The sequence below is a fragment of the Oryctolagus cuniculus genome, chromosome 15 (genome assembly GCF_051225735.1).
Source record: "Oryctolagus cuniculus isolate XC-2025 breed Fujian yellow rabbit chromosome 15, ASM5122573v1, whole genome shotgun sequence".
Classification (NCBI taxonomy): domain Eukaryota; kingdom Metazoa; phylum Chordata; class Mammalia; order Lagomorpha; family Leporidae; genus Oryctolagus; species Oryctolagus cuniculus.
This window is the reverse complement of record NC_142881.1, coordinates 34505713-34532227: the sequence shown is the minus strand read 5'-3', so window position 1 is coordinate 34532227 and position 26515 is coordinate 34505713. Positions and strand designations below refer to the sequence as shown.

The 26515-nt window shown below is 37.8% G+C and overlaps 1 protein-coding gene across 1 annotated transcript in view; it reads left to right on the top strand.

Moving 5' to 3' along the window:
- Nucleotides 1–23794, top strand: part of LOC138843065 (cytochrome P450 2C30) — a 28219-nt gene extending 4425 nt beyond the window's left edge. The window contains exons 3-9 of the mRNA XM_070057550.2: nucleotides 1603–1752; nucleotides 12655–12815; nucleotides 13266–13439; nucleotides 15072–15213; nucleotides 17293–17480; nucleotides 20678–20819; nucleotides 23409–23794. Of these exons, the coding sequence (XP_069913651.1) occupies nucleotides 1603–1752; nucleotides 12655–12815; nucleotides 13266–13439; nucleotides 15072–15213; nucleotides 17293–17480; nucleotides 20678–20819; nucleotides 23409–23590 (1139 nt within the window). The 3' untranslated portion in view covers nucleotides 23591–23794. The remainder of the gene's footprint in view (nucleotides 1–1602; nucleotides 1753–12654; nucleotides 12816–13265; nucleotides 13440–15071; nucleotides 15214–17292; nucleotides 17481–20677; nucleotides 20820–23408) is intronic.
- The last annotated feature ends 2721 nt before the right edge of the window (nucleotides 23795–26515 follow it).

The following is a 26515-nucleotide window of genomic DNA, read 5'->3' as shown; positions in this document are numbered from 1 at the left end:
TAGGAATTCTATGTCCCTAGGAGGCATAGAATTCAGTAAAAGGAAGTTACTAAGATATGAGGGTTCTATGAATTTATCACACATTTTTAAATGATTACTAATGATATAAAGAGATTGAGATAAAAGACATTAGAGATAAATGACTGAATTATCCATTCACCAAATATCTAGTTTCCTGACTCATCAATGTCAAGATAATAGTCTAGGAAACTTGTGTTGTATGCAAGGAGCCAAGATAAAATTGGTATACTTCAAGCCTTATTTTCTACCCTTTGTAAAAAGGCGTAAGATTTATTTGACTCCAATGGAATCCAAAATTTAAAGCCCAGGTATGTTATGCAAAGAGGATTGTAGAGAAGCACAGGTTGAGTATGGTTTTGAACTCACATTAGAAAAGGTTTCTTCAGTTAATAAGTACCTGGGCTATATCTTCCATTAGTTTTCAGTTATCCTTAAGTTGCCCAATTCTAGAGGATCACTAAGGTCTGCAGAAAGAGAAATTAGTGAACGTGTTCCTGTCCTCCACAAAATTATAAGCAATGTTTCCTGGACAGTGAAATATAAATTTATTGTTTCCATATCGTTATTGATTCTAGAAATCTGACGTTGAAATTTTTTGGCAGTAAGACCACATTTCACGGAAGAAATTGAACAAGTAGATGGGGAGTTCTTAAATGAGAAGAATTATCTGTATAGAAGTGTATTCCTTTTTTTCCTTTATTTAATTATTTGAAAATCACAAGTGGAGAGAGAGAGGCGGGGGGGGGGGAGATTGAGTTTTTCCATGTGCTGATTCACTCTGCAAGTGGTTGCAACGGCCAGATCTGAGCCAAGCAAAATCCAGGAGCTTTACTTGAGTCTTCCACATGGGTGGTAGGACCCAAGCATGTGTGCTATCTCCACTGCTTTTCCAAGGCCATGAGCAGGGAGCTGGATCAGAAGTGGAGTAATCAGGACACAAACTGGCACCCATATGAGAGGCCATCCTTACCCATGGCACCACAGTGCTATCGCCAGCCAGTTTTTTCTTTATTTGGGGAAATGATTGTCAAGTGATTCCTTCTCTTGCAGAAGAGTTGTCTCAACACTTGAGAATGCGCTTCTTTTTTAAGTTTTCCCAAAAAATCAGAAAATTATTCCCTGATAATTTAAGCCTCTGAGTTGTATCCATGTGACTTACTATCTTGTGGTATTGTGCATCATGCTTTCCCCTCCATGCTCTTCTGTACCCTTTCCAGTAAAGAAGGGGAAAAAACTTGGTTCACAGTGTTATTTTGAGCTTTGAAGAGCTAACAAATGAAAAAGATTTCAGTAATATTCCAATTCAAGAATCCTGACAGTAGAATTCTAGGTAGACTTCAGGATAGTTAGGACTTCATTGGAATTCCTGCAGCCAACACCAATAGGTGTATATAATATATATATATATTTATATATAACTACATATATATATTTATATATATAGAGAGAGATGTGTGTGAATGTGTGTAATGGATTGTCTGTATTATTTCAGAAATACATACTCTCACACAGAATTCATGAATGTGGATCATAAGGTAACATATTTGCTGTTATCTGTTTGTTTGGTTTTTGTCCTGATAGGGCTTGTTTTGAGCCATGGAGAATTATGGAAGGAAACTCGGCGTTTCACTCTCACAGTCTTGCGGGACATGGGCATGGGGAAGAAAACTATTGAGAACCGAATTCAAGAAGAAGCCTTGTGTCTGGTAGAAGCATTGAAAAAAACCAATGGTGTATATTTCTTTATATCATTAAAAGTGGTAGTTGGGTAGAGGAAATGCTATTACAGTAGTGTAAAGTAAACATATGGTAAATAAGTACAACAGAAAATTCCTTTTTTACTTACATATGTGTAGTTAAGGTGTAAAGGAGTTGGCAATTAAACATTTTCAGGGACTAATGGTAGAGACTTGTGTATTATCATCCTTTGGTGTGTGCTGTCACACAATTTCATCTTTTTGTGCAATTGTCAAAGGAGAAAAGAACAAGGTAAAGAGCAAATGGTGTTTAAACCAGATATGGAAGCTGCACACAAAATTACTCTCGGATCTTAGAGCTAGAATTGTGCACTGTCATAACACCAGTAGGAGTGGTAGGAAAATTTGGTCAGTTGCGTGCACAGGAAGAAGAAAACATAGATTTTCATAATAAGCTAGCAGATTCGCCACATTAGTTAAAAACATAAGTAAACTCTCCAGTACTGTTTGTATAATATTGTAGTAATGCTAAAGTTTTCTAATGAGTAGGGTTGGAGTGTGGGTGTGAATGAAGGTGACACCTCCATTATGTTTCACAAAAGGCTTAGATATATACACATATGTACAAATATACAGGGTTGGGATGTAGATAGAGGAAGAAATGTATGGACAGGAGAGCAGGCAGAGAAATATTAAGGATCAGAGGCATGTGTGATTTCAGAGCATCAGGATTTGAATTTTTTAAGATGATCATTACCTTATAAATGCTATGATCTATACACTGAATATTTACTGTATTTCTTGGGTAAATTTATACTACTGTCCATACAGGTTATTTCTTTCTGATTTTTTTTCTGCTCCATCAGTATAAAATACAATTCATAGAAAACTCCAACATGTAGTTCCTTAGAATAAATTTCTGGAGATTGAGTTAGTGTGTCAAAATATCTTTTTTTAATTTTGGAATTTTATCTATGATTGGAGGGAAGCTGTATCTGTATAGATAACAATATGAGACATATACTGTAACTATTAGTACATAATGTTATTTTTAAGTATTTGCTATAATTTATTTTAAAAATAACTATTTATTGAGATATAACTCACAAGCTAAAAAATTTGTTTATTTATCAATTTCATTCTACTAATATTTTATCAGGTTATATGATCATCACTGAAATCAATTTTAGAATATTTCATGACTCAAGAAAGAAATGATATTGCCATTAACGTCTATCCCAGTTTTGTCCAATCACACACCCACCTCCTTCGCATCCATGTGCAGCCCCAGGCATCACTTACCATATTCTGTCTGTATATCTTTACATATTTGGATTTTCCACTTCCTGTCCTATATAAATGTATTTATATCTCCTTTAATCATCCATATATATCCTTTCTGTTTTTCTCTTGACCACCCACAATTCAGTTAAACTCTGTTCTATTCTCTCACTCTATGAGATTAGCTTTTAAAGTTTGCTCATGAAAGAGAGACAGTGTGGAATTTGTCTTTCTGTATATTTAACATAATGTTCTCAGGTTCATTGATTTCTAGATGACAGTATTTAACTCCATTAAATGTTGAATTATTTCCTGTTACATTGTATTTTCTTTTCCCATTAATCCACTAATATTGATTCAATATATTTGGTTATTCTTTTTACTGCTATAATAAACATGTGAATGTGGCTATTTCTTCAAAATATTGATTTCCTTTTGTTTAAACAAAAAGCAAAGAAGGGATTGCTAGGCCATATCTATCAAATAGTGGTTCAATTTTTTTTGCATTTCATTTTTTTCTTTCTCAACTTTTATTTATTAAATATAAATTTCCAAAGTAAAACTTTTTAATTATAGGGCTTTTACCACCATAACCTCCCTTCTACCTGCAACCATCCTATCTCCCACTCCCTCTCCCATCCCATTCACATTAAGATTTATTTTCAATTATCTTTGTATACAGAAGGTCAACTTAGTATATACTAAGTAAATATTTCAACAATTGGCACCCACACAGACATGCAAAGTATAGAGTACTGTTTGAATAGAAGTTTTACTGTTAATTTACATAGTACAACACATTAAACAGAGATCCTACATGGTGAGCAAATGTATAGTGACTCCCATTGTTGATTTAACAATTGACACTCTTATTTATGACATCAATGATCACCCGAGGCTCTTGTTACGAGCTGCCAAGGCTATGGAAGCCTCTTGAGTTCACCAATTTCGATCTTATTTAAACAAGGCCATAGTCAAAGTGAATGTTCAGAAAGGTACCTCATTCATTGATGGCCCGACCTTTCTGCTGCGATTTCATTCACAGAGATCTTTCATTTAGGTCATTTTTTGCCACAGTGTCTTGGCTTTCCATGACTGAAATACTCTCATGGGCTTTTTAGCTGGATCTGAATGCCTTAAGGGATGATTCTGAGTCCAGAGTGCTGTTTAGGACATCTGCCATTCTATGAGTCTGCTGTGTATCCCCCTTCCCATGTAGGAACATTCTCTCCTTTTTAATTCTATCAATGATTATTTGCAGACACAGGTCTTATTATGTAATCCATTTGAAAGATAATCCTATCATTATGATCAATTATGAACTTAAACTAATCACTTTAAGGAGTAAGATGGCATTAGTACATGCCACCTTGATGGGATTGAATTAGAATTCCCTGGCACATTTCTAGCTCTGTCATTAGGGGTAAGTCCGAGTGGGCATGTGCCGAACTGTGCATCTCCTCCCTCTCTTATTCCCACTCTTATATTTAACAGGGATCACTTTTCAGTTAATTTTAAACTCTTAAGAATAATTGTGTGTTAATTAAAGAGTTCAACCAATAGTATTAAGTAGAACAAAAAATTACTAAAAGGAATAAAATAGTAACTTGTTCACCGACAGTCGGTACAAGGGCTAATCAAGACATTATTTCTCATAGTGTCCATTTCACTTCAACAGGTTTCCTTTTTGGTGCTCAGATAGTTGTCATAATTCAGGGAGAACATATGATATTTGTTCCATTGGGACTGACATTTCACACAGCATGATATTTTCCAGATTCCTCCATTTTTTTGCAAATAACTGGATTTCTTTTTTTTACTTCTGTATTGTATTCTATAGAGTACATGTCCCATAATTTATTTATCCAGTCTTCTGTTGATGGGCATTTGGGTTGATACCATGTCTTAGCTATTGTAAATTGAGCTGCAATAAACATTGAGGTGCACACAGCTCTTTTCTTTGCCAATTTAATTTCCTTTGAGTAAATTCCAAGGAGTGGGATGGCTGGGTCAAACGGTAGGGTTATATTCAGGTTTCTGAGGAATCTCCAGACTGACTTCCACAGTGGCTTTACCAGTTTACACTCCCACCAACAGTGGGTTAGTATCTCTTTTTCCCCACATCCTTGCCAGCATCTATTGTTGGTAGATTTCTGTATGTAAGCCATTTAACGGGGGAGAGGGAAACCTCATTGTGGTTTGATTTGCATTTCCCTGATTGCTAGTGATCCTGAACATTTTTTCATGTGTCTGTTTCCCTTTGGATTTCCTCATTTGATAAATGTCTATTTAGGTCCTTGGCCCCATCTCTTAAATGGATTGTTTGTTTTGTTGTTGTGGAGTTTCTTGATCTCTTTGTAGATTCTGGTTATTAAACCTTTACAGGTTGCATAATTTGCAAATGTTTTTCCCATTCTCTTGCTTGCCTCTTCACTTTCCTGAGTGTTTCTTTTGCAGTACAGAAACTTCTCAATTTGATGCAATCCCAATAGTTGATTTTGGCTTTGACTGCCTGTGCTTCCAGGGTCTTTTCCAAGAAGTATTTGCCTCTGCCTATATCTTTCAGGGTTTCACCAATGTTCTCTAATAATTTGATGGTGTCAGGTCACAGATTTAGATCTTTAATCCATGTTGAGTGGATTTTTGTGTAAGGTGTAAGGTAGGGGTCTTGCTTCATGCTTCTGCACGTGGAAATCCAGTTTGCCCAGCACCATTTATTGAATAGACTGTCCTTGCTCCAGGAATTGGTTTTAGAGCCTTAAACAAATGTAGATTGGCTGTAGATGTGTGGATTGATTTCTGGTGTTTCTAGTCTGTTCCATTGGTCTATCCATCTGTTTCTGTACCTGTACCATGCAGTTTTGATAGCAACTGCCCTGTAGTATGTCCTGAAATCTGGTATTGTGATATCTCCAGCTGTTTTTGTTGTACAAGATTGCTTTAGCTATTCGAGGTCTCCTCTGTCTCCATATGAATTTCAGCATCATTTTTCCAGATCTGAGAGGAATGTCTTTGGTATCTTGATTGGTATTGCATTGAATCTATAAATTGCTATTGGGAAAATGGACATTTTGATGATGTTGATTCTTCCAATCCATGAGCATGGAAGATTTTTCCATTTCTTGGTATCCTCTTTTATTTCTTTCTTTAAGGTTTTGTAATTCTCATCGTAGAGATCTTTAACATCCTTAGTAAAGTTTATTACAAGGTATTTGCTTTTGTAGCTATTGTGAATGGGATTGATCTTAGAAGTTCTTCCTCAGCTGTGGCATTGCATGTGTATACAAAGGCTGTTGATTTTTGTGCATTGATTTTATATCCTGCTACTTTGCCAAACTTTTCTATGAGCTCTAATAGTCTCTTAGTAGAGTTCTTTGGGTCCACTAAATAAAGAATCATATCATCTGCACAGAGGGATAGTTTGACTTTTTCCTTCCCAATTTGTATCCCTTTAATTTCTTTTTCTTGCCTAATGGCTGTGGCCAAGACTTTCAGTACTATATTGAATAGCAATGGTGAGAGTGGGCATCCCTGTCTGGTACCAGATCTCAGTGGAAGTGCTTCTAACTTTTCCCCATTCAATAGGATGCTGGCCGTGGATTTTTCATAAATTGCTTTGATTTTATTGACTAATGTTCCTTCTATACCCAATTTGCTTAGGGTGTTGTATTTTATCAAATGCTTTCTCTGCATGGATTAAGATAATCATGTTAGCTGGCGCCCTGGCTCAATAGGCTAATCCTCCGCCTTGCGGCACCGGCACACCGGGTTCTAGTCCTGGTCAGGGCACCAGAATCTGTCCCGGTTGCCCCTCTTCCAGGCCAGCTCTCTGCTATGGCCCGGGTGTGCAGCGGAGGATGGCCCAAGTCCATGGGCACTACACCCGCAGGGGAGACCAGGAAAAGCACCTGGCTCCTGGCTTCGGATCAACACATTGAGCCAGCCGCGGCAGCCATTAGAGGGTGAACCAACGGCAAAAGGAAGACCTTTCTCTGTCTCTCACTTTCTCACTGTCTACTTTGCCTGTCAAAAAAAATCATATGGTTTTTCTACTGCAGTTTGTTAATGAGGTGTAACACATTGATTGATTCGCAAATGTTGAACCACCCCTGCATACCAGGGATAAATCACACTTGGGCTGGGTGGATGATCTTTCTGATGCGTTATTGAATTCTATTGGCCAGAATTTTATTGAGGATTTTTGCATCTATGTTCATCAGGCATATTGGTCTGTAATTCTCTTTCTTTGCTGCATCTTTTTCCAGCTTAGGAATTAAGGTGATGCTGGCTTCATAGAAAGAATTTGGGAGGACTCCCTCTTTTTCGATTGTTCTGAATAATTTGAGAAGAATTGGAGTTAGTTCTTCTTTAAATGTCTGGTAGAATTCAGCAGTGAATCCATCTGGTCCTGGGCTTTTCTTTGTTGGGAGGGCCTTTATTACTGATTCAATTTCTGATTCAGTTATGGGTCTGTTTACATTTTCTGTGTCTTCATGCTTCAGTTTAGGTAGGTTGTATGTGTCCAGAAATCTATCCATTTATGATACATTTCCCTGTTTGCTGGCATACAACTCTTTGTAGTATTTCTGATGACTGTTTTTATTTCTGTGATGTCTGTTGTTACATTCCTTTTCCATCTATGATTTTATTGATTTGGGTCTTTTCTCTCCTTTTTTTAGTTAGTTGGGCCAATAGTGTGTCAATTTTTTTTCTTCAAAAAAAAAATAGCTCCTTCTTTTGCTGATCCTTTGTAATGTTTTTTTATTCAATTCTGTTGATTTCTTCTCTAATTTTAATTATTTCTCTTCTCCTACTAGTTTTCGATCTGGTTTGCTGCAGTTTTTCTGGTCCTTGAGATTCATTGAAAGCTCATTTATTTGGTGCCATTCCAATTTCTTGATGTAGGCACCTATTGTTATAATCTTTCCTCTTAACACTGCTTTTGCTGTATCCCATAAGTTTTTTTTTTTTTTTGACAGGCAGAGTGGACAGTGAGAGAGAGAGACAGAGAGAAAGGTCTTCCTTTGCCGTTGGTTCACCCTCCAATGGCCGCCGCGGCCTGCGCGCTGCGGCCGGCGCACCGCGCTGATCCGATGGCAGGAGCCAGGAGCCAGGTGCTTTTCCTGGTCTCCCATGGGGTGCAGGGCCCAAGCACCTGGGCCATCCTCCACTGCACTCCCTGGCCACATCAGAGGGCTGGCCTGGAAGAGGGGCAACCGGGACAGAATCCGGCGCCCCGACCGGGACTAGAACCTGGTGTGCCGGCGCCGCTAGGCGGAGGATTTGCCTAGTGAGCCGCGGCGCCGGCTCCCATAAGTTTTGATATGTTGTTCTGTTATCCTCATTTACTTCCAGAAAGTTTTTGATTTCTCTTTTCATTTCTTCTATGAAAAACTGTTCATTCAGGAGCATGTTGTTCAGTTTCCATGTGTTTGCATACTCTGTAGGGTTTCCTGAGTTGCTAATTTCCAGCTTAATTCCATTGTGGTCTGAAAAGATGCATGGTATGATTTTGATTCTTTTGAATTTGCTGAAACTTGCTTTATGGCCTTACATGTGTTCAATCCTAGAGTAGGTCCCATGTACTGCTGAGAAGAATGTATATTCTTTAAGTGTAAGATGAAAAGTTCTGTAGATATCTGTTAGATCCATTTGGGCTATAGTGTCAATTAAATCTGCTGTATTCTTGTTGATCTTCTGTCTGGTTGATCTATTGCTGTAAGTGGAGGATATAATAGTACTGGGGTCTATGTCTCCCTTTAAGTTCCTTAACATATCCTTTAAATAGCCTGGTGCCCTGTAGTTAGGTGCATATAGGTTTATAATAGTTACATCTTCCTGTTGAATTGATCCCTTGCTCATTATCTAGTGTCCCTCTTTGTCTCTCTTAATAGTTTTGTGTTAAAGTTTCTTCTCTCTGATATTAATATGACTACGCCAGCTCTTTTTTTGGTTTCTTTTGGCACAGAATATTTTTTCCAACCTTTTCCTTCAGTCTGCATGCACCTTTGTTGGAAAGATGTGTTTCTTGTAAGCAGCAAATAGGTGGGTTTTGTTTTTGAATCCATTCAGCCAATCTACTTTTAAATGGAGAGTTGAGGCCATTTACATTCAATGTGACTATTAATAAGTAGTGACTTTACCTTGCCATTTTTCCAAAAATATTTCTAATATATACTTTGAACTTCCTGTGATCTTTACTGAGAGATTTTCTTCCTTTACCTTCCTTTGTAATTTTGGCCGTGTTTCTGTGTTTCTGTGTGTAACACATCTTGAAGCATCTTTTGCAGGCCTGGAAGAGTGGTGACAAATTCTTTCAATTTCTGTTTGATATGAAAGTTCTTTATTTCATCTTCATTCACAAATGAGAGCTTTGCAGGATATAATATTCCAGGTTGGCAGTTTTTCCCTCTTACTACCTGGGCTATATTTCATCATTCCCTCCTAGCCTGTAGGGTTTCTGATGAGAAGTCTGCTGTGAGTCTAGTTGGAGATCCAATGAGAGTAATCTGACATTTCTCTCTTGCACATTTTAGACTCTTTATGTTTCACTGTGGTGAGTTTGATTGCAATGTGTTATGGTGACGATCTCTTCTGGTCATGTTTATTGGGAGTTCCATGTGCTTCCTGTACTTGGATGTCTCTTTCTTTCTCCAAACCTGGGAAGTTTTCTGCTAGTATTTCACTAACAAGGGCTTCTAATGGTGGTTCTATGTTTAATTGTTGAGAACCACTATACTGTTGTCTATAATGACAATTCTGGCTTGAAGTAAAAGAGGATGCTGAAGATTCGCTGTTGAGGTCCATGACAAATCATGTTATTATATTGTCATCTGTATCTCCCATCAGATTCAGTAATACTTGTTTTATGTCTCTGGGTTTTCCAGCATTGGATTCATATTTATGTATAAACTGTTGTGCCTTTTGCTAGATTGACTACTATATCATCTAATGATGGTCTATTTATGTCTTTTCAAAATGGTTTTGTTTTCAAACCCACTTTTTTTTAAAAAGATTTTATTTTATTTATTTGAGTGGTAAAGTTACAGACAGAGGAGAAACAGAGAGAAAATCTACCATTTGCTGGTTCACTCCCCTAACAGCTGCAGTGGCCAGATCTCAGGCAATATGAACTCAGAAGCCATGAGCTTCTGCTGGGTGATTTCCCAGGCCATGGTGGAGAGCTGGATCAGACGAGCCAGGACACAAACCAATGCCCATAAGGATTGCTGGTACCACAGGCAGAGGCTTAGCCTACTAAGCCAGAGCAGCATCCCAGAAACCCAGTTTTTAAGTTATACCTATTAGAGATGATGTGTGATACTCTCTATTTATTTGGTTTATTTTATCTAACATTGCCATCTTCAGTTCCATTCATTTTGCTTCAAAAGTCCAGATACATTTTTTAAAGACAAATATTTCATTTTGTATATATACCACATTTTCTCTGTCCATTCATCTGCCAATGTATACCTACATTGAGTTCATATCTTGTCTGTTGTGGACAGTGTAAAAAGGACATGGAAGTTTGGAGACCTGTTACATATGCTTATTCATTAACTAGATATATACTGAGAAGAGAATAGCTGTATCATATGGTAGATACATTTTTAGCGTTTTGAGGAACCCTCCCAATGACAGTCTTACAATATCTGGTTCACCAGTAGTGGGTAAGTGTTCCCATTCTTCACATCCTTTGCAGCAGTTGCTATTTTTGTCTTTTTGATATTAGTCACCTGACTGAAATGACATGATATCTGATTGTAGTTTTAATACGCATTCTCTAATAAGTAGAGATACTCAACACTTTTTCATGTATTTATATCCTTTTTATAATTCTCCTGTGTAATATCTGTTGAGATCCTCTGTCCTTTTGTTAAGGGGACTATTTGTTCCTTGTTGTTTAAGTCTGGTTATTGCTGAGGATTTGGAGTTCTTTATGTGTTCTGCCTATTAATCATTCTTCAAATGAGTAATTTCCAAATATTTTCTTCAATTCTGTTGGTTGTGTCTTCATTGCGTTGATTGCTTCCTTAGCTGGCCTTAGTTTCTTTCTTAGTTTGATATGGTCCAATATGTCTATTTATGCTTTTGTTGCCTGTGCTTTGTGGGTGTTACCAGAAAGTTGTTGGCTATGCTGAATTCTTGAAGTTCCCAATATGTTTTCTTCTAGAAACTTCATTGTTTCCTATGTTATATTTAGAATTTGGATTCACTGTGTGTTGATTTGTGTAGAGCAATAAGTGTGGTTGTTCTTAGTTTCAACTTCTGCATATGGATATCAGTTGTCCCAGACTGCTTATTCAAGAGGATATCTGCTGGCATGTATTTTGGGGGAACATTTAGGTATAATTAGGTGTCTTTAAAGATTGGATTCTTTTCTAGAATTTTTGTTGTCTTCTTTTTGCCTGTTCGTGTGTCTGCACTATGAGAGTGATTGGTTATCATAGATTTGAGGTATTTCTTGAAATTGGGTATTGGGATTCCGGTAATTTGTTGTTTTTACTCAAGACTGTTTTGACTATTTGGAGAATTTTACATCTATTTAAATTTTAGAATTGTTTTTCTTAGTTCAGGAAAAATGGTATTGTCATTTTGGTCTAATTATGCTGAATCTGTAAATAACTTTGAGTAACAGGGGTATTTCAACTATGTTAATTCTTCCAACCTGTGAACATGGGAGAACTTTTCATTTTTCTGTCTCCTTTATTTTCTTTCATCAAAGTTTATCATTTTCACAGTAAAGGGCATGCACTTCTTTGATTATATTTATACCTAAGCATTGTAAAACTTCTGTAGAACTCTGTAATTCTTTGATTAGGGCATCTTTTGCTATATTCAATGCTCTCTTTCTTTCTTTCTTTTTTTCTTTTTTTTTTTTTTTTTTTTTTGGACAGGCAGAGTGGACAGTGAGAGAGAGAGAGAGACAGAGAGAAAGGTCTTCCTTTTCCATTGGTTCACCCCTCAATGGCCGCTATTTTTTTTCATTAAGGCATAGTATTGCTTTTCCTGCTAGCATGTAACATTTCTGTTAGAAAACTTGTGATAAAGTAATGGAGCTTCCAAAAAGGTGACATGATTTTTTTTTTTCAAATAAGATTTTAGAGTTATCTCACTGTGTTTGACTTCTGAGAGTTTGATTATCAGGCGTAATGCTGGTCATATATATTGGGATGCTATAGGCCTCTTGTATTTGGAGTCTGTATTTTTCCCAGCAGTGGGAAGTTTTCTATGTTACCCCTTGGATCAATTTTCTGTTCCTACTCTTTTCTTTTATTCCTCACAGATTCCACAAATGCAAATATTTGTTCATTGAATTGTTGTTCAGTTTTCTATGTGCATATAATGAACGAAAATCCAGGCTGAGACCTACATTCAAAATGTTAAAGGAATTTTTAAATTATTTTTTCTCAGTTTTTTCCTTGTTGTTTATTAGAAAATATGGAAAACGATACAAAACAAACTAACATTTGGGGAAAATTAACAAATAAAATGGAATGAACTAGATTGTTTTCATTAAGAAATTTTAATTTTGTTTTATGAAAGTGGAGTTTATGTTTATAACATGTTCAAGCAATCAGGCTTTCAGTTACTTTATACAGTCCGTTTAAGAACTGCATAAAAACCGTGTTCTCACTTCTACTGTTTCCCTTAGCATCTCCCTGCGATCCTTCTTCAATTCTGTTCTGTGTTCCCTGCAACGTGATCTGCTCCATCATCTTCCAGAATCGTTTTGACTACAATGATCAGACATTTCAAACATTGGTGAAGCATTTTCTTGACAGCATCAGACTTTCTAATACTCCTTGGATACAGGTAAGCTCAAGGTTCGCTTTAATTGAAAAATAGTTTTCTAGCAAATCTTTTATCCATTCTCCTATCCCATTTAAAGTACTCAATGGAATATTTTTAAAATTACTACTTATAATCTATCAGGAGGTTATAAAGTTAATATAATGTATAGAAGTAAGATATAGAAAAATTAAACAATTTGAGCAGAAGAAAACTATATTATCAAATTTCATTTATAATATTTTATAAAAAGCTCATATTTTATTATTAATTTGGTTAAAAGGCAGATACAGAAAGAGAGATGTAAAAAGTTCAACAGAGACAGAGAGATCTTCCACCCACTAATTCAGAAGGGAAGCAAGTCCTAGTCTTCCTTATCATCTCAGAATTTAAGAAAGCGTATGGGACACCTACTAAGAGTCTTCCAATTCTGTTTGTTGAGTGAGTTAATGAAGTATTCTTTTCCTCTTTCAGCTCTACAATACTTTTCCAATTTTACATTATCTCCCAGGAAGTCATCATGAGCTATTTAAAGTCTTTAATGACCAAATTAAGTTTTTTTTGGAGAAAATACAAGAACATCAAGAATCTCTGGACCACAATAACCCTCGAGACTTTATTGACTATTTACTAGTTAAAATGGAAAAGGTATAATGTGACTATAAATTGCTACTTCACTGATGTATATGACATAACACAGGGATTAGCTTTGTTTTTTTCCCGGTGAAACTGAGGTATTCAAGCAAATGCTCCTTCGTTAAGGTGTGTCATTGCTTGTGCAAGGCATTCTGAATGTCTTAAAGATTTATATATTTATTTGAAAGTCAGAGTTACACGGAGAGAGAAGGAGAGGAAGAGAGAGAGAGAAGACTTCCATACCCTAGTTTAATCCCAAGTTGGGTGCAATGGCCAGAGCTGTGCTGATCCGAGGTCAGGAACCAGGAGCTTCTTCAGGGTCTCCCACTCAGGTGCAGGGGCCCAAGGACTTGGGCCATCTTTACTACTTTTCCAGGCCGTGGTAGAGCACTGGATCAGAAGTGTAGCATCTGGGACTTGAACTGGCACCCATATGGGATGTTGGCACTGCTGACAGCGGCTTTACCTGCTATGACATAGCTCAGGCTCCAGTCTTGAGGTATTTTTAAATTCTCATGGAAAAAAAAAACTTAGAAAGTGTTATAGTGGAGGCTGGCGCTGTGGTGCAGCTGGTTAAAGCCCTGGCCTGAAACACCGACATCCCATAGGCACGCTGGTTCTAGTCCCGGCTGTGCTCTTCCAACCCAGCTCTCTGCAATAGCCTGGGAAAACAGTAGGAGATGACCCAAATCCTTGGGCCCCTGCACCAATGTGGGAGACCTGGAAGAAGCACCTGGTTCCTGGATTCGGATTGGTGCAGCTCCAGCTCTTGCAGCCATTTGGGGAGTGAACCAGTGGATGGAAGACCTCTCTCTGACTCTATCTCTCTCTCTCTCTCTCTCTCTCTCTCTCCCCCCTTCTGTCTGTATCTCTGTCTTTCAAATAAATAAAATAAATCTTTTTAAAAAAAGAAAGTGTTATATTGACTGTTATTTGGGGACAAATTTAAACACACAAACAGACCTAGATGCATATGTGTGTGTGTGTGTCTGTGTGTGTGTATAAATATATATATAATTTACTGACTGGTGATAATTATTCTTGCCTATGAAATAGATTACATTATTTGTACAGGTAACAAAGGAAGGAATGCAGAAGGTACAAGAATCTAGTAAGTCTTCCCTCTGTAAACACTACAGGAGATCTTCACAAGTGTAGTTCTTGAATAATCTATGGTTTAGTCATCAAGGAAGATGAAATTGGTCCAGGGAATAAGCACATTGAGGAAATGTGTAGAACTTTCACAGGCCTTCATTGATAAACAGTGCTATGGATAATGATGGATGAGGTTAGGAATAGTGTTGTAGTAAATAGTCAGTGAATCTAGAGACCAAAAGAGAAAAGTACAGATGACAAAACAGATAAGAGCAGTCACGTGGACACTGAGTAGCTGTGAACAACTAAATACAACAAGCGCTTGAAAGAACTGAAGAGCTGAATGATTTCCTCTAATATGTGATAAATGAGTCACAGAAAGGAATTGGAGCTTTGATTATATTTGATTATATTTTAGCAGTTTGAATAATTCCAACAATCATCTACATCATTCTGTACTGTTTAGCTTACTTTGCAGAATTCCTATGTGATGTTGAATTATTTTATGTTACCTCAACTCATCATGCATTTTTAACACATCTTTCTCAGGAAAAACACAACGAACAGTCTCAATTTACCATGCACCATTTGGTCGTCACCATATGGGATGTGTTTGATGCAGGAACACAGACAACAAGTACCACAATGAAATTTGGACTCCTGCTCCTTATGAAGCATCCTGAGATTACAGGTTTGTAGGATCATGGGGAAGGGCAGATGAGATTCTAGGTGATGAGATTCTAGGTAACAAATGATTATGAAGACAACACTCATAACCATTCTGCCATTTATCTGTCATGACCTGGAACAGAAATTATTCCATTACTGCTACATCTTCCTATGATTGGATGAATACAATCAAATTAGGCAATAGGATTAAAGGAGAATGAATTCTTAGAATTGTATTTAATAACTACATTAAAAATTTTCTTATATTAATAATAATAAAGAATCAAAGAAATAATATAAACTACATTTTAAAAGGTCTGTGGGTGGGTGGGTTGGGCTGGTGCTGTGGTTCACTTGGTTAATCCTCCACTTGCAGCGCCAGCATCCCATATGGGTGCTGGGTTCTAGTCCCGGTGGCTCCTCTTCCAGTCCAGCTCTCTGCTGTGGACCAGGAAGGCAGTGGAGGACAGCCCAGGTGCTTGGGCCCCTGCACCCGCATGGGAGACCAGGAGGAAGCGCCTGGCTCCTGGCTTCAGATCAGTGCAGCACCAGCTGTAGCGGCCATTTGGGGGGTGAACCAACGGAAGGAAGACCTTTCTCTCTGTCTCTCTCTCTCTCTCTCTCTCTCTCACTGTCTAACTGCCTGTCAAAAAAAAAGGTCTATGGGTGAAAACTAGAAATAGGGTATTACATTGTTTTCAAAATATTGTATCATCTTCATATTGCAAAATCTGCTATTGTCATATTTCCCCTTCACTTCCATTTTCATGCTCCATGCTCACATATAGTTTGCCTCCTCCTTTTCTGTCTTAAGCCCTACTGTGTCTATTCTACTGAGCACTCTGATTTTACCAGTGCTTCCTGACCACTTTACTTGTAGGTAAAACTATAACTTCTCAAATGAGAAGATGAAATTAAACATTGGTCAGAATTTCCCAATTCTTCCTTTTTTAAATATTGACCAAACCTTGGAATTATCACATGTTCCAATGCAAAGGCACATTCTCAGTTAGCAGACAAATAATCTTTAACAAAAGTAGCCAATTGGCATTGGTTCTTTGGAACATGGGTTATAGACTCTAATAGAAGTGGCCTCAGATTCTGACTCAATCAGGAGTTAGCTCTGAGACATTAGACTCTTGGTTATTTGTCTTCTCTGTTTAGGCATTTAATAAAGGAAAGATCACTTTCTTCCTACATGTGTTAGGAAACACAAAATAATACCTACCATGTAGACTATCTTGAGGATCTAAAAAGTAATATAATGAATAGTGCAGCATCTACATTGTATATTACATTTTAAATTTTTTTAAAAATTTATTTATTTTATTTGAAAGTAGAGTCAGAGAAGAGAGAGGGTTACAGAGAGAGAGAGTGAGAGCGAGAGAGAGAGAGAGAGAAAGCACCAGCCAAGGGAAGGAGAGAGATTCTACCCACTGGTTATCTCCCCAAAAGTCTTCAAGCTTAAAAAAAAAAGCCAGGAACTTGAATTTCATCTGGGTCTCTCAAGTTACTGGCAGGGACCTAAATATTTGGACCATCTTTGACTGTTTTCTCAGGTACATTAGCAGGGAACTGGATGAGAAGTGCACTAGCTGGGCCCTGAACCAGGCCCCTCTGTATGCCTGCACCATTGACACCAGCATTACGTGCAATTTCACAATGCTGCCCTTCATATATTACTTTTTATATAAAATATCCCACCTTCTTTCGATTGCTAATTAAAATCTTTAATAGACTAGATAGCAATTCTCATTATGTTGGAATACATTGATTTAAAATAAAAAATGGCATACACAAAGTGATTTTATTTATCGGTTTTTAGAGTCAACAATATGACAGATTCCTGATTGTTAAGGTAAATTAATCCAGACACAGCATTTGAGTTGAAAAGTAAATTTCAAAATAAATTTTGTTGTATATGTGCAGATCAAAATCTCTCATGAACTTCTAATCTCTCCAGGAAACTAAAAGTCTGTCATTATGTCCCTTAGGGAGTTGGTTATTTATAATTTCTTCATGTATATATCTCAAGCCAAATTCTGACAGTGATTAAAGTATTAAATGAAGCTGTCTTTACATATGATTTTGGCCATGACAGCTAAAGTCCGGGAAGAGATCGAACGTGTGATTGGCAGAGACCGGAGCCCCTGCATGCAGGACAGGAGCCACATGCCCTACACAGATGCTGTGATACATGAGATCCAGAGATACGTTGACCTGATCCCAAATAATGCACCCCATGCAGTGACCCGAGACATTCAGTTCCGAGGATACTTCATTCCAAAGGTGAGAGACATGTCGTCTATTCTGCACACTAGAAATCTTAGGCGATCCTACATTATGAAATTATATAAAATAAAGCCTTCCATGATTATGTCACAAAGATAACTCGGGCATCTCACCCTGTGACCACATGCTATGTTCCTTACAATGTGTTGACACAATTTTCTAAATAAACAGTGCTTAGAATTCCAGAGGGTTTTCCGTACACACATGGCATGGCTGCATTTCTGCTTATTCATTGACCAGGCTATTGTACATGGTTTATTACTTCTACCCATCAATCAGCAACATGTATATATAGTCCCATCTCCCTATATATGCTGAGTTTCCCTTAATTGAGAAATGTCCAGTTCAGTACTCTCCTACTTTCCTGCTTACATGTGGACTACTAATCAATACAGTAAAAAACCATGCAACCCAGCAAGTCTATATTATTATCCACAAAATGTATTTCAGGTTGTAGCTGATAACCATACAGTACAAACTAAAACAACTTGCTTCACCATGCTCCAACATAATCTTTTCAACAATAAACTGCCCTCAATCTTCCACCTCTCCATCATCTTTTCTTCAGTAATATGTCTACCTATCGACAGAGAAAATCAGAACCACTGCAAGGGAACTCCTGTGATGTCCTTCAGTGGGGTCTCCACTCTTAGCAACAACCACATCCTTAAATTTTCTTTCATGTGTCTAGTGAAAGACTGATTCTCCTTTGACCTAAAGTAAACCTTTTCCCCTGGCACTTGGTTGCTCCAGTGCCTTCCTCCAAGAGCAATTTCTTCTTGCTTCTTTGTCTTCAAGCTCTCCCTCTTTCCTGGCAACATTCCATCAGCATTTGAACATGATCAATACTCATCTGTCATCAGCTTAAAGTTATCTCATCCCTATTCTCAAATATTATAAACTAGAAATTATTTATACATATTTAAAGATCTTTAATTAATATCTTTGACACCAACCCATTGAAAACATCTTGTGTTATAGTGACATTGTTTTCCTGAAGGACACAGTTGCTATCCATGTGATTGAATCAGTGAATGCTTTCCATGCCTGATTTTTCTTCCTACCACTTAATAATCCTAGGACTGATTTCCTCTGGCATACACTCATGTCCCACATTAGTAAAACAGCAATCATTTAGTTTTCCTTCTAACATGCTAGAATTCATTCTCTCTACTCTTCATCCTTCAGAACTTCAATTACCATTCTGTATATTCTACAACGGCTGGAGACTTCTATCCCCTAAAAATGCCTTCATATTACTTTAGAGCTCTGGTGCAAAACCATTTTTTTGGCAAGTGACAACATTTTTTCAGATTTTGGTCTTAGAGTTTTGCTGGCGTTATAGACTGTTTCCCTCCTCAGTGTTTTCTGAAAGTGTCAATGTGAAATCTCATTTTGGTTTTTTTCCTTTCAGTGAATGTTGGAGTTTACTCCAGCATGCCCAATTGAAGGGATCTCCAGAGATTGGGAGGAGTTCATGTGGAGAGTTTATGGCTGCATTCATGAATTTCTTTTGGGGATTGATTTCCTCTCTTTTCAACTCTGAGGGGATTGTGTACTTGAGTATATTTCATGGATCTATAATCCATTGAGATTGATGGTTTATAGCCATGTTTGTGTTAATTGATATTTTCATTCCTCCAGTCTGTGCTAAAGATAAAACTAGGAAAATTGACAACTCAGCCTGAACCATCTCCTTTTTCCAGATGACTTTTGTGCTCCACAAATTTGATGTCTCTGGCTGCCCACCAGGGGTTTTCGAACAGGAGCTTTCATCAGTTGCCCTCTGCATGTCTCTACATTGGCCACATTTTCTCTAGCAGTCTCTGCTGAACTAATCCCACCCAGGAAATTTTAATTTTAATCTGTTCCTACCAATTCTAGATTTACTGCTTTATAGCTTTAATTTTTTCTGCTATTTCTTATCTCCTTCTTTGATTTTCATTTAGAATACTAGTTTATATTCAGATCTTTGAATTTCCACACCTAGTGTGCTTTGGGCCTATTACAATATATGGGTTTTGTAAATAAGGGGGAGTCACATTACTCCTGTTTCACATTCAGGATAATCCTTGTATATGCTGAAATTGTTTGATCTTGTGGAGAGTCTGGATTATCCTGTCTTCTTTTAAATGTCATTGATTTTTATTTGAGCTGGAATTTAAATGACTGATAGATTTTTATCTATTAATTCTACCATTATATTCTTTTATTTTTTATTCTATTAAGCTTAAAACAATACTGTGGCATTTTGAGTTAACTGTAACTTTGCATTTAGTCTTTGAACATGACCTCAGTTCAGCTGGGTTCCTTGATTTGAATTTTGGCTTTTAGGGATCATAAAAATGTTGTAACCTTTCAGAAGAATACGTGACAATTCCATTGAAAGGACACAGTAGACAGAGGATACGGAATGTTCTTGCCAATTAGATTTTCTACTGTTTGACTTTTTAATACTATGAAATATATCTGCTTTAGTACAAGCTGTATAGTGAATCTGAACCTTTCCAAAGTCTGTAATATGTAGGATATTACTGTCTTTTGATGATCAGGAGCAGCACAAGCTAGTGCTACCGTTCATCCAGGCAATCCTGAGGGCAAACACCCCACACTCCACATTGTACTGTGCTGTGAGATTATGTCCACTAGGTGCAGTATACTAAGAGCATCAATGATTAAGTAACATTTTCCACTTCTCATAAGTTCATTGGGACACAGGTTCTCAAAAACATAATGAGAATCTGTGCTTGTTAGTTTCCCAGGATAGTAGGGATGTGCAGGTATTTCAAAAATATGGCCAGTAATATTCTGAGTTATGAAGAGGGCCTCATCCTTACTTGTAAAAATAATGCCTTGATTTTCAGAGACATCAGTAATGTTACTTCTACTTATTTTTCATGAGCGAAAGTATCACCTGATCTTTGTTGCTGTTCTCTAAGTATGTGCTGGTGTCACATTACAAATTTATAGAGATGGATTCTAAAACAATGAACAGTATCCTTCACAGGATACTATATGATTTAAGACCTGTTAGTTTGGACACTACTATATTCTGTCTGTCATGAGGCAAAGAATCTCTCCTTACTGTGTTTCTTTCTCCTCATTTATAAAACAAATGGATTACATGAAATTTTGCTCATGTTATTCCATGTTCTTTATTTGTAATCCTTGTTATTTGTGTCTCCTTCTAACAGGGCACACACATATTACCATCTCTGACTTCTGTCCTCTATGATGAGAAAGAATTTCCTAACCCTGAGAAATTTGATCCTGGACACTTCTTGGATGCAAGTGGCAACTTCAGGAAGAGTGATTACTTCCTGCCTTTCTCTATAGGTAAGCAAGCTTCCTTTTTTACATCTGCACCACCATGGCCAAGCGAGATGAGGATGGGCTGTGGGTGTGGATTCCTCTGGACTGAGGCATTGCCTTTTGAGTGAAGGTGGAGACATCACTCCCAAGGTCCAAATTATTTCATTTTGGAATACAGGCAGCACTCACAGCTTCTGCTTCTGGAGGGATAGATGGTAGAATTCCAATTTCAGTAAGGCTCTTCTCCTCAGCTCTGAGTAGCCAACACACTCAATAAACTTAACTGAGCATCTCCATGTTGCAATCCCATGCCCACATTCAGTTATAGGAATGTGACTGGGAAGCAATTGATCAGTGTAAGAAAGACAATGGCAAGTTCACAGATTATGAGACTCAGGTGTGAGGAATTTGCTGGAGACTGCTATGGGGGCTCAGATAACCCAGTTCCAGACTATGACTAATGTTGCAATAGGTAGAAGAGATATTTGTGGAGTAGAAGAATTGTCTTCCAGGAAATAAGTTTTGAACCTCTTCTCTAAATTTGTAGGAGATCTGGGAAGAAACAGAAGGCACAGTTAAATCTAGGCAGTTTATTGAATTCATTGTTTCCACAGATGTGAGCAGAACTGAAGTAAGCAAATGTGGAAAGGCAGTGAGGACCAACTCCGTAAGGAAGATGTTCCCATCCTGGTTCTCTAGGGACAAGCAAAGGAGGGTTGTCCAGGAACCAGATGAACCATTAGCCAAGAGAGGTGTAAGCCTCCTAAGGGCAGGAATACAGACACTGCTAAACTGTGAGATGGCAAAATGGGATTTATGGGGTAAATACTATGACCATATCAGGATTTGAGTTTCCTAATTTATTCATAGTCCCAAAGGGAAGATCTATCCTCATAAGACGATCTAGAGAAGTGTGTCTACTGTGAACAGAAAAGCTAAACCGACAAACAGGGGAGACTCTGGAGAGAGACTGAATGGAGAATTTTCAGTACAATCTAAAGGAGAAGTAGTAGGCATAATAAAGGGTGAAGAACGTTTCCTAAATAAGTTACTGAAACAGGAACAGAATTAAGACATTTCTCTTGACTGGGCAAATACAAATTGCTATTGAGCTCCCTCATATTGTGGTCCCAGGATTGTACTATGCTCATGTATGATCTCAAACAAGCCATTGCTGTTCCATGACTTATCTGATTTCCAGTAACTGCAGCCAGACCTGCTTTTCTCCTGATACCTTGCTATCATCACAAGATCTGAAGCTTTACTTAAGAACTTGTATTCATGTGTTGGAGCCAGATTAGTTACTTTAATAGCATGCAAAGTGCATCATATTATAGACATTAATGAATCTGTTGAAAATTGACAACACAAGCCAGCGACGCGGCTCACTAGGCTAATCCTCCGCCTAGCGGCGCCGGCACACGGGGTTCTGCTCCCGGTCGGGGCACCGGATTCTGTCCTGGTTGCCCCTCTTCCAGGCCAGCTCACTGCTGTGGCCTGGGAGTGCAGCGGAGGATGACCCAAGTGCTTGGGCCCTGCACCCCATGAGAGACCAGGAGAAGCACCTGGCTCCTGCCTTCGGATCAGCAGGTGCGCTGGCTGCAGCGCGCCAGCCATTGCGGCCATTGGAGGATGAACCAACGGCAAAAGGAAGACCTTTCTCTCTGTCTCTCTCTCTCACTGTCCATTCTGCCAGTCAAAAAAAAAGAAAATTAACAACACAGTGAATTATATATCGTGGATGATTCAAAGAGGTTCTAATGGAATCCATGTCTTGGAGCTGAATCCAGATTAATTTGGCGACTCAACAGGCACAGCAGAGAGAACAGTTTTCCTATCAGAGGAAAAAAGGAAGTCTGAGAGAAACATAAATTAGCCAGACTTTTTGGAGGAGAAGTGAGTAGTGGGAAACTGCTTGGTATTGAGAACTAAAAGAGAGGAGTTAAAGATGACCTTTGTTATAAGAATTGGAGGAAATTAACGCAGTTTTATGTTCACCATTCAAAAATTAAAAATGAATGCAATGAATGAAAACCAATAATATATCAATGAAAGACAAAATTGAGAACTAAAATACATGTGTTATCTAAACTGTAAAAGATAGCCAGATAAAAATGAAATAGAGTATTAGGGGAAAAAAGGAAATCTGTGTGTGATCTTTTTAAATAATTTTATACCTGATACACATGGCAATGGGATGCTTTTGAAAATAGTTTATTCAAGTATGTGAAAGTTCTGGGATTATCTTTGGAACATCATTGAGGGAAAGTAAGTCTGTTGTTGAATCCTGGATTTAAAGTAAGTGGAAAGCACAGTGTTGGCATAATGCCAATTAGAATATGTGACGTGTGTGTGCACACTTATGATTGTATGTGAGTGTCTGTGTAGAAAACATCATTGGCAAGCCTCAGCACAGAGTTCTAATGTGAATGCACAGAAATACCTTTTTCCAGAACATACATACATTAACATGTGCTGAGGAAATGAAAGAAAGTAGGTTTGGTGTAAATTGAAAGAGCCATCAGGTTCATTTGCTGATTCTTAACTTTTAGTCACTCCAGAGTTATTTATTTATGCCACTCTATGCATAATTAATGTGTGTGTCATTTTTAGGAAAAAGAGCTTGTGTTGGAGAAGGCCTGGCCCGCATGGAGCTGTTCTTACTCCTGACCACCATCTTGCAGCATTTTACCCTGAAGCCTCTGATTGACCCAAAGGATATTGATCCCACCCCAGTGGATAATGGGTTTTTCTCTGTTCCACCCTCCTATCAGCTGTGTTTTGTTCCAGTCTGAAAAAAGCACTGGAATCTCTCTGGGCAACACAGATGGTTTCAGGCATTTGTGTCGCCTGTTGCCTTCCCAGTCCTTGCTAACAAGAATCCGATCTCTGAGCCTTGTGTCTTCTCATGTTTTCTGTCCTTCAAGCTCCATTTTTAATTTCTCTAATAGAAGGAACCTCATTGTTTCATCACCAATAAAATTATTTCTGTAAAACAACCCAGAATTCATAGTGCATTTCATCAGTGGTATGTACCTAATGGAAACACATTATAAATGCCAACTCTATTTTATTAAAATTAAGAATGAAGAAGTTTTTAGCACAATGGTTAAGATGTCTCGTGGACACCCACATCCGATATTGATGTACCTGGGTTTGAGTCTATGATGTGCTCCTGATCCCAGATTCTGACTGATTTGTGCCCTATGAGGGCGTAGGTAAAAGCCCAGTGGTTTCAGTCCCTGACACCCACACAAGAGAAGCCAAATGAGTTCCTGGCTCCTGTTTCAGCCTTCTCTGAGCCCTAGTTGTTTCAGGCACATGGGGAGTAAAGCAGTAAATGGGAAAGCTCGGTCTGTCTCTCTTTCTAGTCCTGTCAAAATAAATTAACATTTAAAACCAGTGAATTAAAATGTAAAATTGAAATAAAAATTATCCTGTGAATTTAAGAAACCTTCATGTGAACCCTAATAGAATCATTTCTCATCCCATCTAACTCTCTAGTTTCCTGTTCTTGAAACACTTTGGCATGTGTAAATATAGTGTTTTGCTACTGTTTGTGAAATGTAATTATGTGAGCTGGTGCTAAACCTACCATTTGAGATGCCTCCTTCCCATATTTCAGTGCATGGGATTGATTCCCTTTTCTGGCTCCTGACTCCAGTTTTTCCTAATGCAGATGCTTGGAAGATGTGGTGAAGATTCAAGCAACTGAGCCATTGCCCCTTTTATAGTTAGTATGGATTATATCCCCAGGTTTTGTCCCTGTTCCTCGCTCAATCTGCCATTTTATGCATTTGAAGATCAAACCAGTGATTTGGATCTCTCTCTCTCTTTCTCTCTCTCTCTCTCTCTCAAACTTTTTAAAAATACTCATATTTGTTTAATTTATATATCAGCTGTCAATCTTATATTTATCATCTTTCATCCACCTTCTCCTCAATGCTCTGTCATGCCCCTAGTCTATAATGGGCTAATATCCAACTATATACATCCATTTACAAAAGAATAATAAATGACTTTCAGTGACTCCTGAAAATCATACCCACCTGAAGCTTTACAATTAATGAATGGTGACAGCATGTGTTGGCCAGGAAGTAAATTAAATGACATTCTTATGGTAAAAGTGTAAATTGACATGTCCATTGACAAATTTTTGTCAGTATTTATAAAACTGTACTTATGCACATTCAAAAATTATGTTTTTAGGTATTTATTGAAGCAATGTATATGAGGATAGCAGAGGTTATGTACAGTGATATGACTAGAAACACTATTCATAACAGCCTCCAGTGGAAAAGATGCCAATTTTCATAAAAATACAATGAGGAAAATTAAATTATGCGATAGTTATTAGACCTTATACAGAAATCATGTTATCTATTGCTATTTGTAATAATCTGAATGCAACTCATAATATTTTGGTTAAAATTAAGTGTAGAGGCTGGCACTGTGGCATAGTAGGTAAAGCAGCCACTCATGGCCCTGGCACTCCATATGGGCACCAGTTCAAGTCCTGGTTGCTAGACTTCTGTTCTAGCTCACTGCTAACGGGCCACAGAAAGTAGCAGAGTATGGTTTACCTGCTTGGGTCCCTGTACCCGCCTGGGAGACCCAGAGGGAACTCCTGGTTAGAAGATTCAGAACAGCCCAGCTCCCGCTGTTGCAGCCATTTGAGGAGTGAATCAGTGGATGGAAGATCTCTCTCTCTCTCTTCATCTCCCTCTCTTTCCGTAACTCAGACCTTTTTTAAAAATTTAGGTTTAAATTTATATAAATGTTTGATTTAACTTACATGAAGTTCACAAACAGGCAAAACTACCTAGGGCATGACACTGATTCATTATGCATGGGGAAGGGTTAATTGGTCAGAAAAGCTACAGTGGGGCACAAAGATAATGAAACATTCTTTTCTTACCTGTGTAGTTACACAAAAATTCTTACTTTGAGGACATGAGGAGAATTCATGGAGACATTCTCTATGTATATTGTTATTTATTGGAAATAGTTATTAAAATAAAGAACAGATAGCTCCAGCATTTTATGACGGTTATGTCACTGTTTATGACTTTGTGCCTGTGGAGGGCTTCACCCTGAGGCCCTCTTGTGTATCTAAAAATTGGGCAGTGGTGGGAAATCCTTTTTATAGGACAGTTATAGAACTGGGAGGTGGCAATCTGCTTTCCTAAGCAAGATCTCATCTGGAATAAGATAGATACTCAGTTACACTTCTTTTTTTTGCTCACGTAGTCCTGCAAGATAAAGCTAGAGCAACTACCAGTGAGAAAGAAACAGACAGCATCAAATAAGCAGCAAAGTCAAATTGCTACTATTCCCAGGCAATGTGATTTTATATAAAATAAAACAAAAACAAACAAATAAAGGGAGACTCCTGCAAAAAGACTGAGAACTAAATATAAAAATTTTGTGTAGTTTCAGGATACAAAGCTGGTGACTTGACAGAGTTCATCGAGACCTGAGATTGTGCAAATTCTAAAGGATATAATATCAAACTATTCTGATCCTCATTTTACTAAACTGGTGCTGAAGTTATTAAGTTAATATTTGTTTAAGATATCACTGATTTAGGGTGATTCAAGGAACATGAAATCAGCACACACTCAATAAACCTGACCTTTGTTGAACTGAATGTTTTGTTCAAATTAGAACCCGGTATGACTCAGCAAATACGGTTTCTAGCCACAGGTCAACCTTATGCC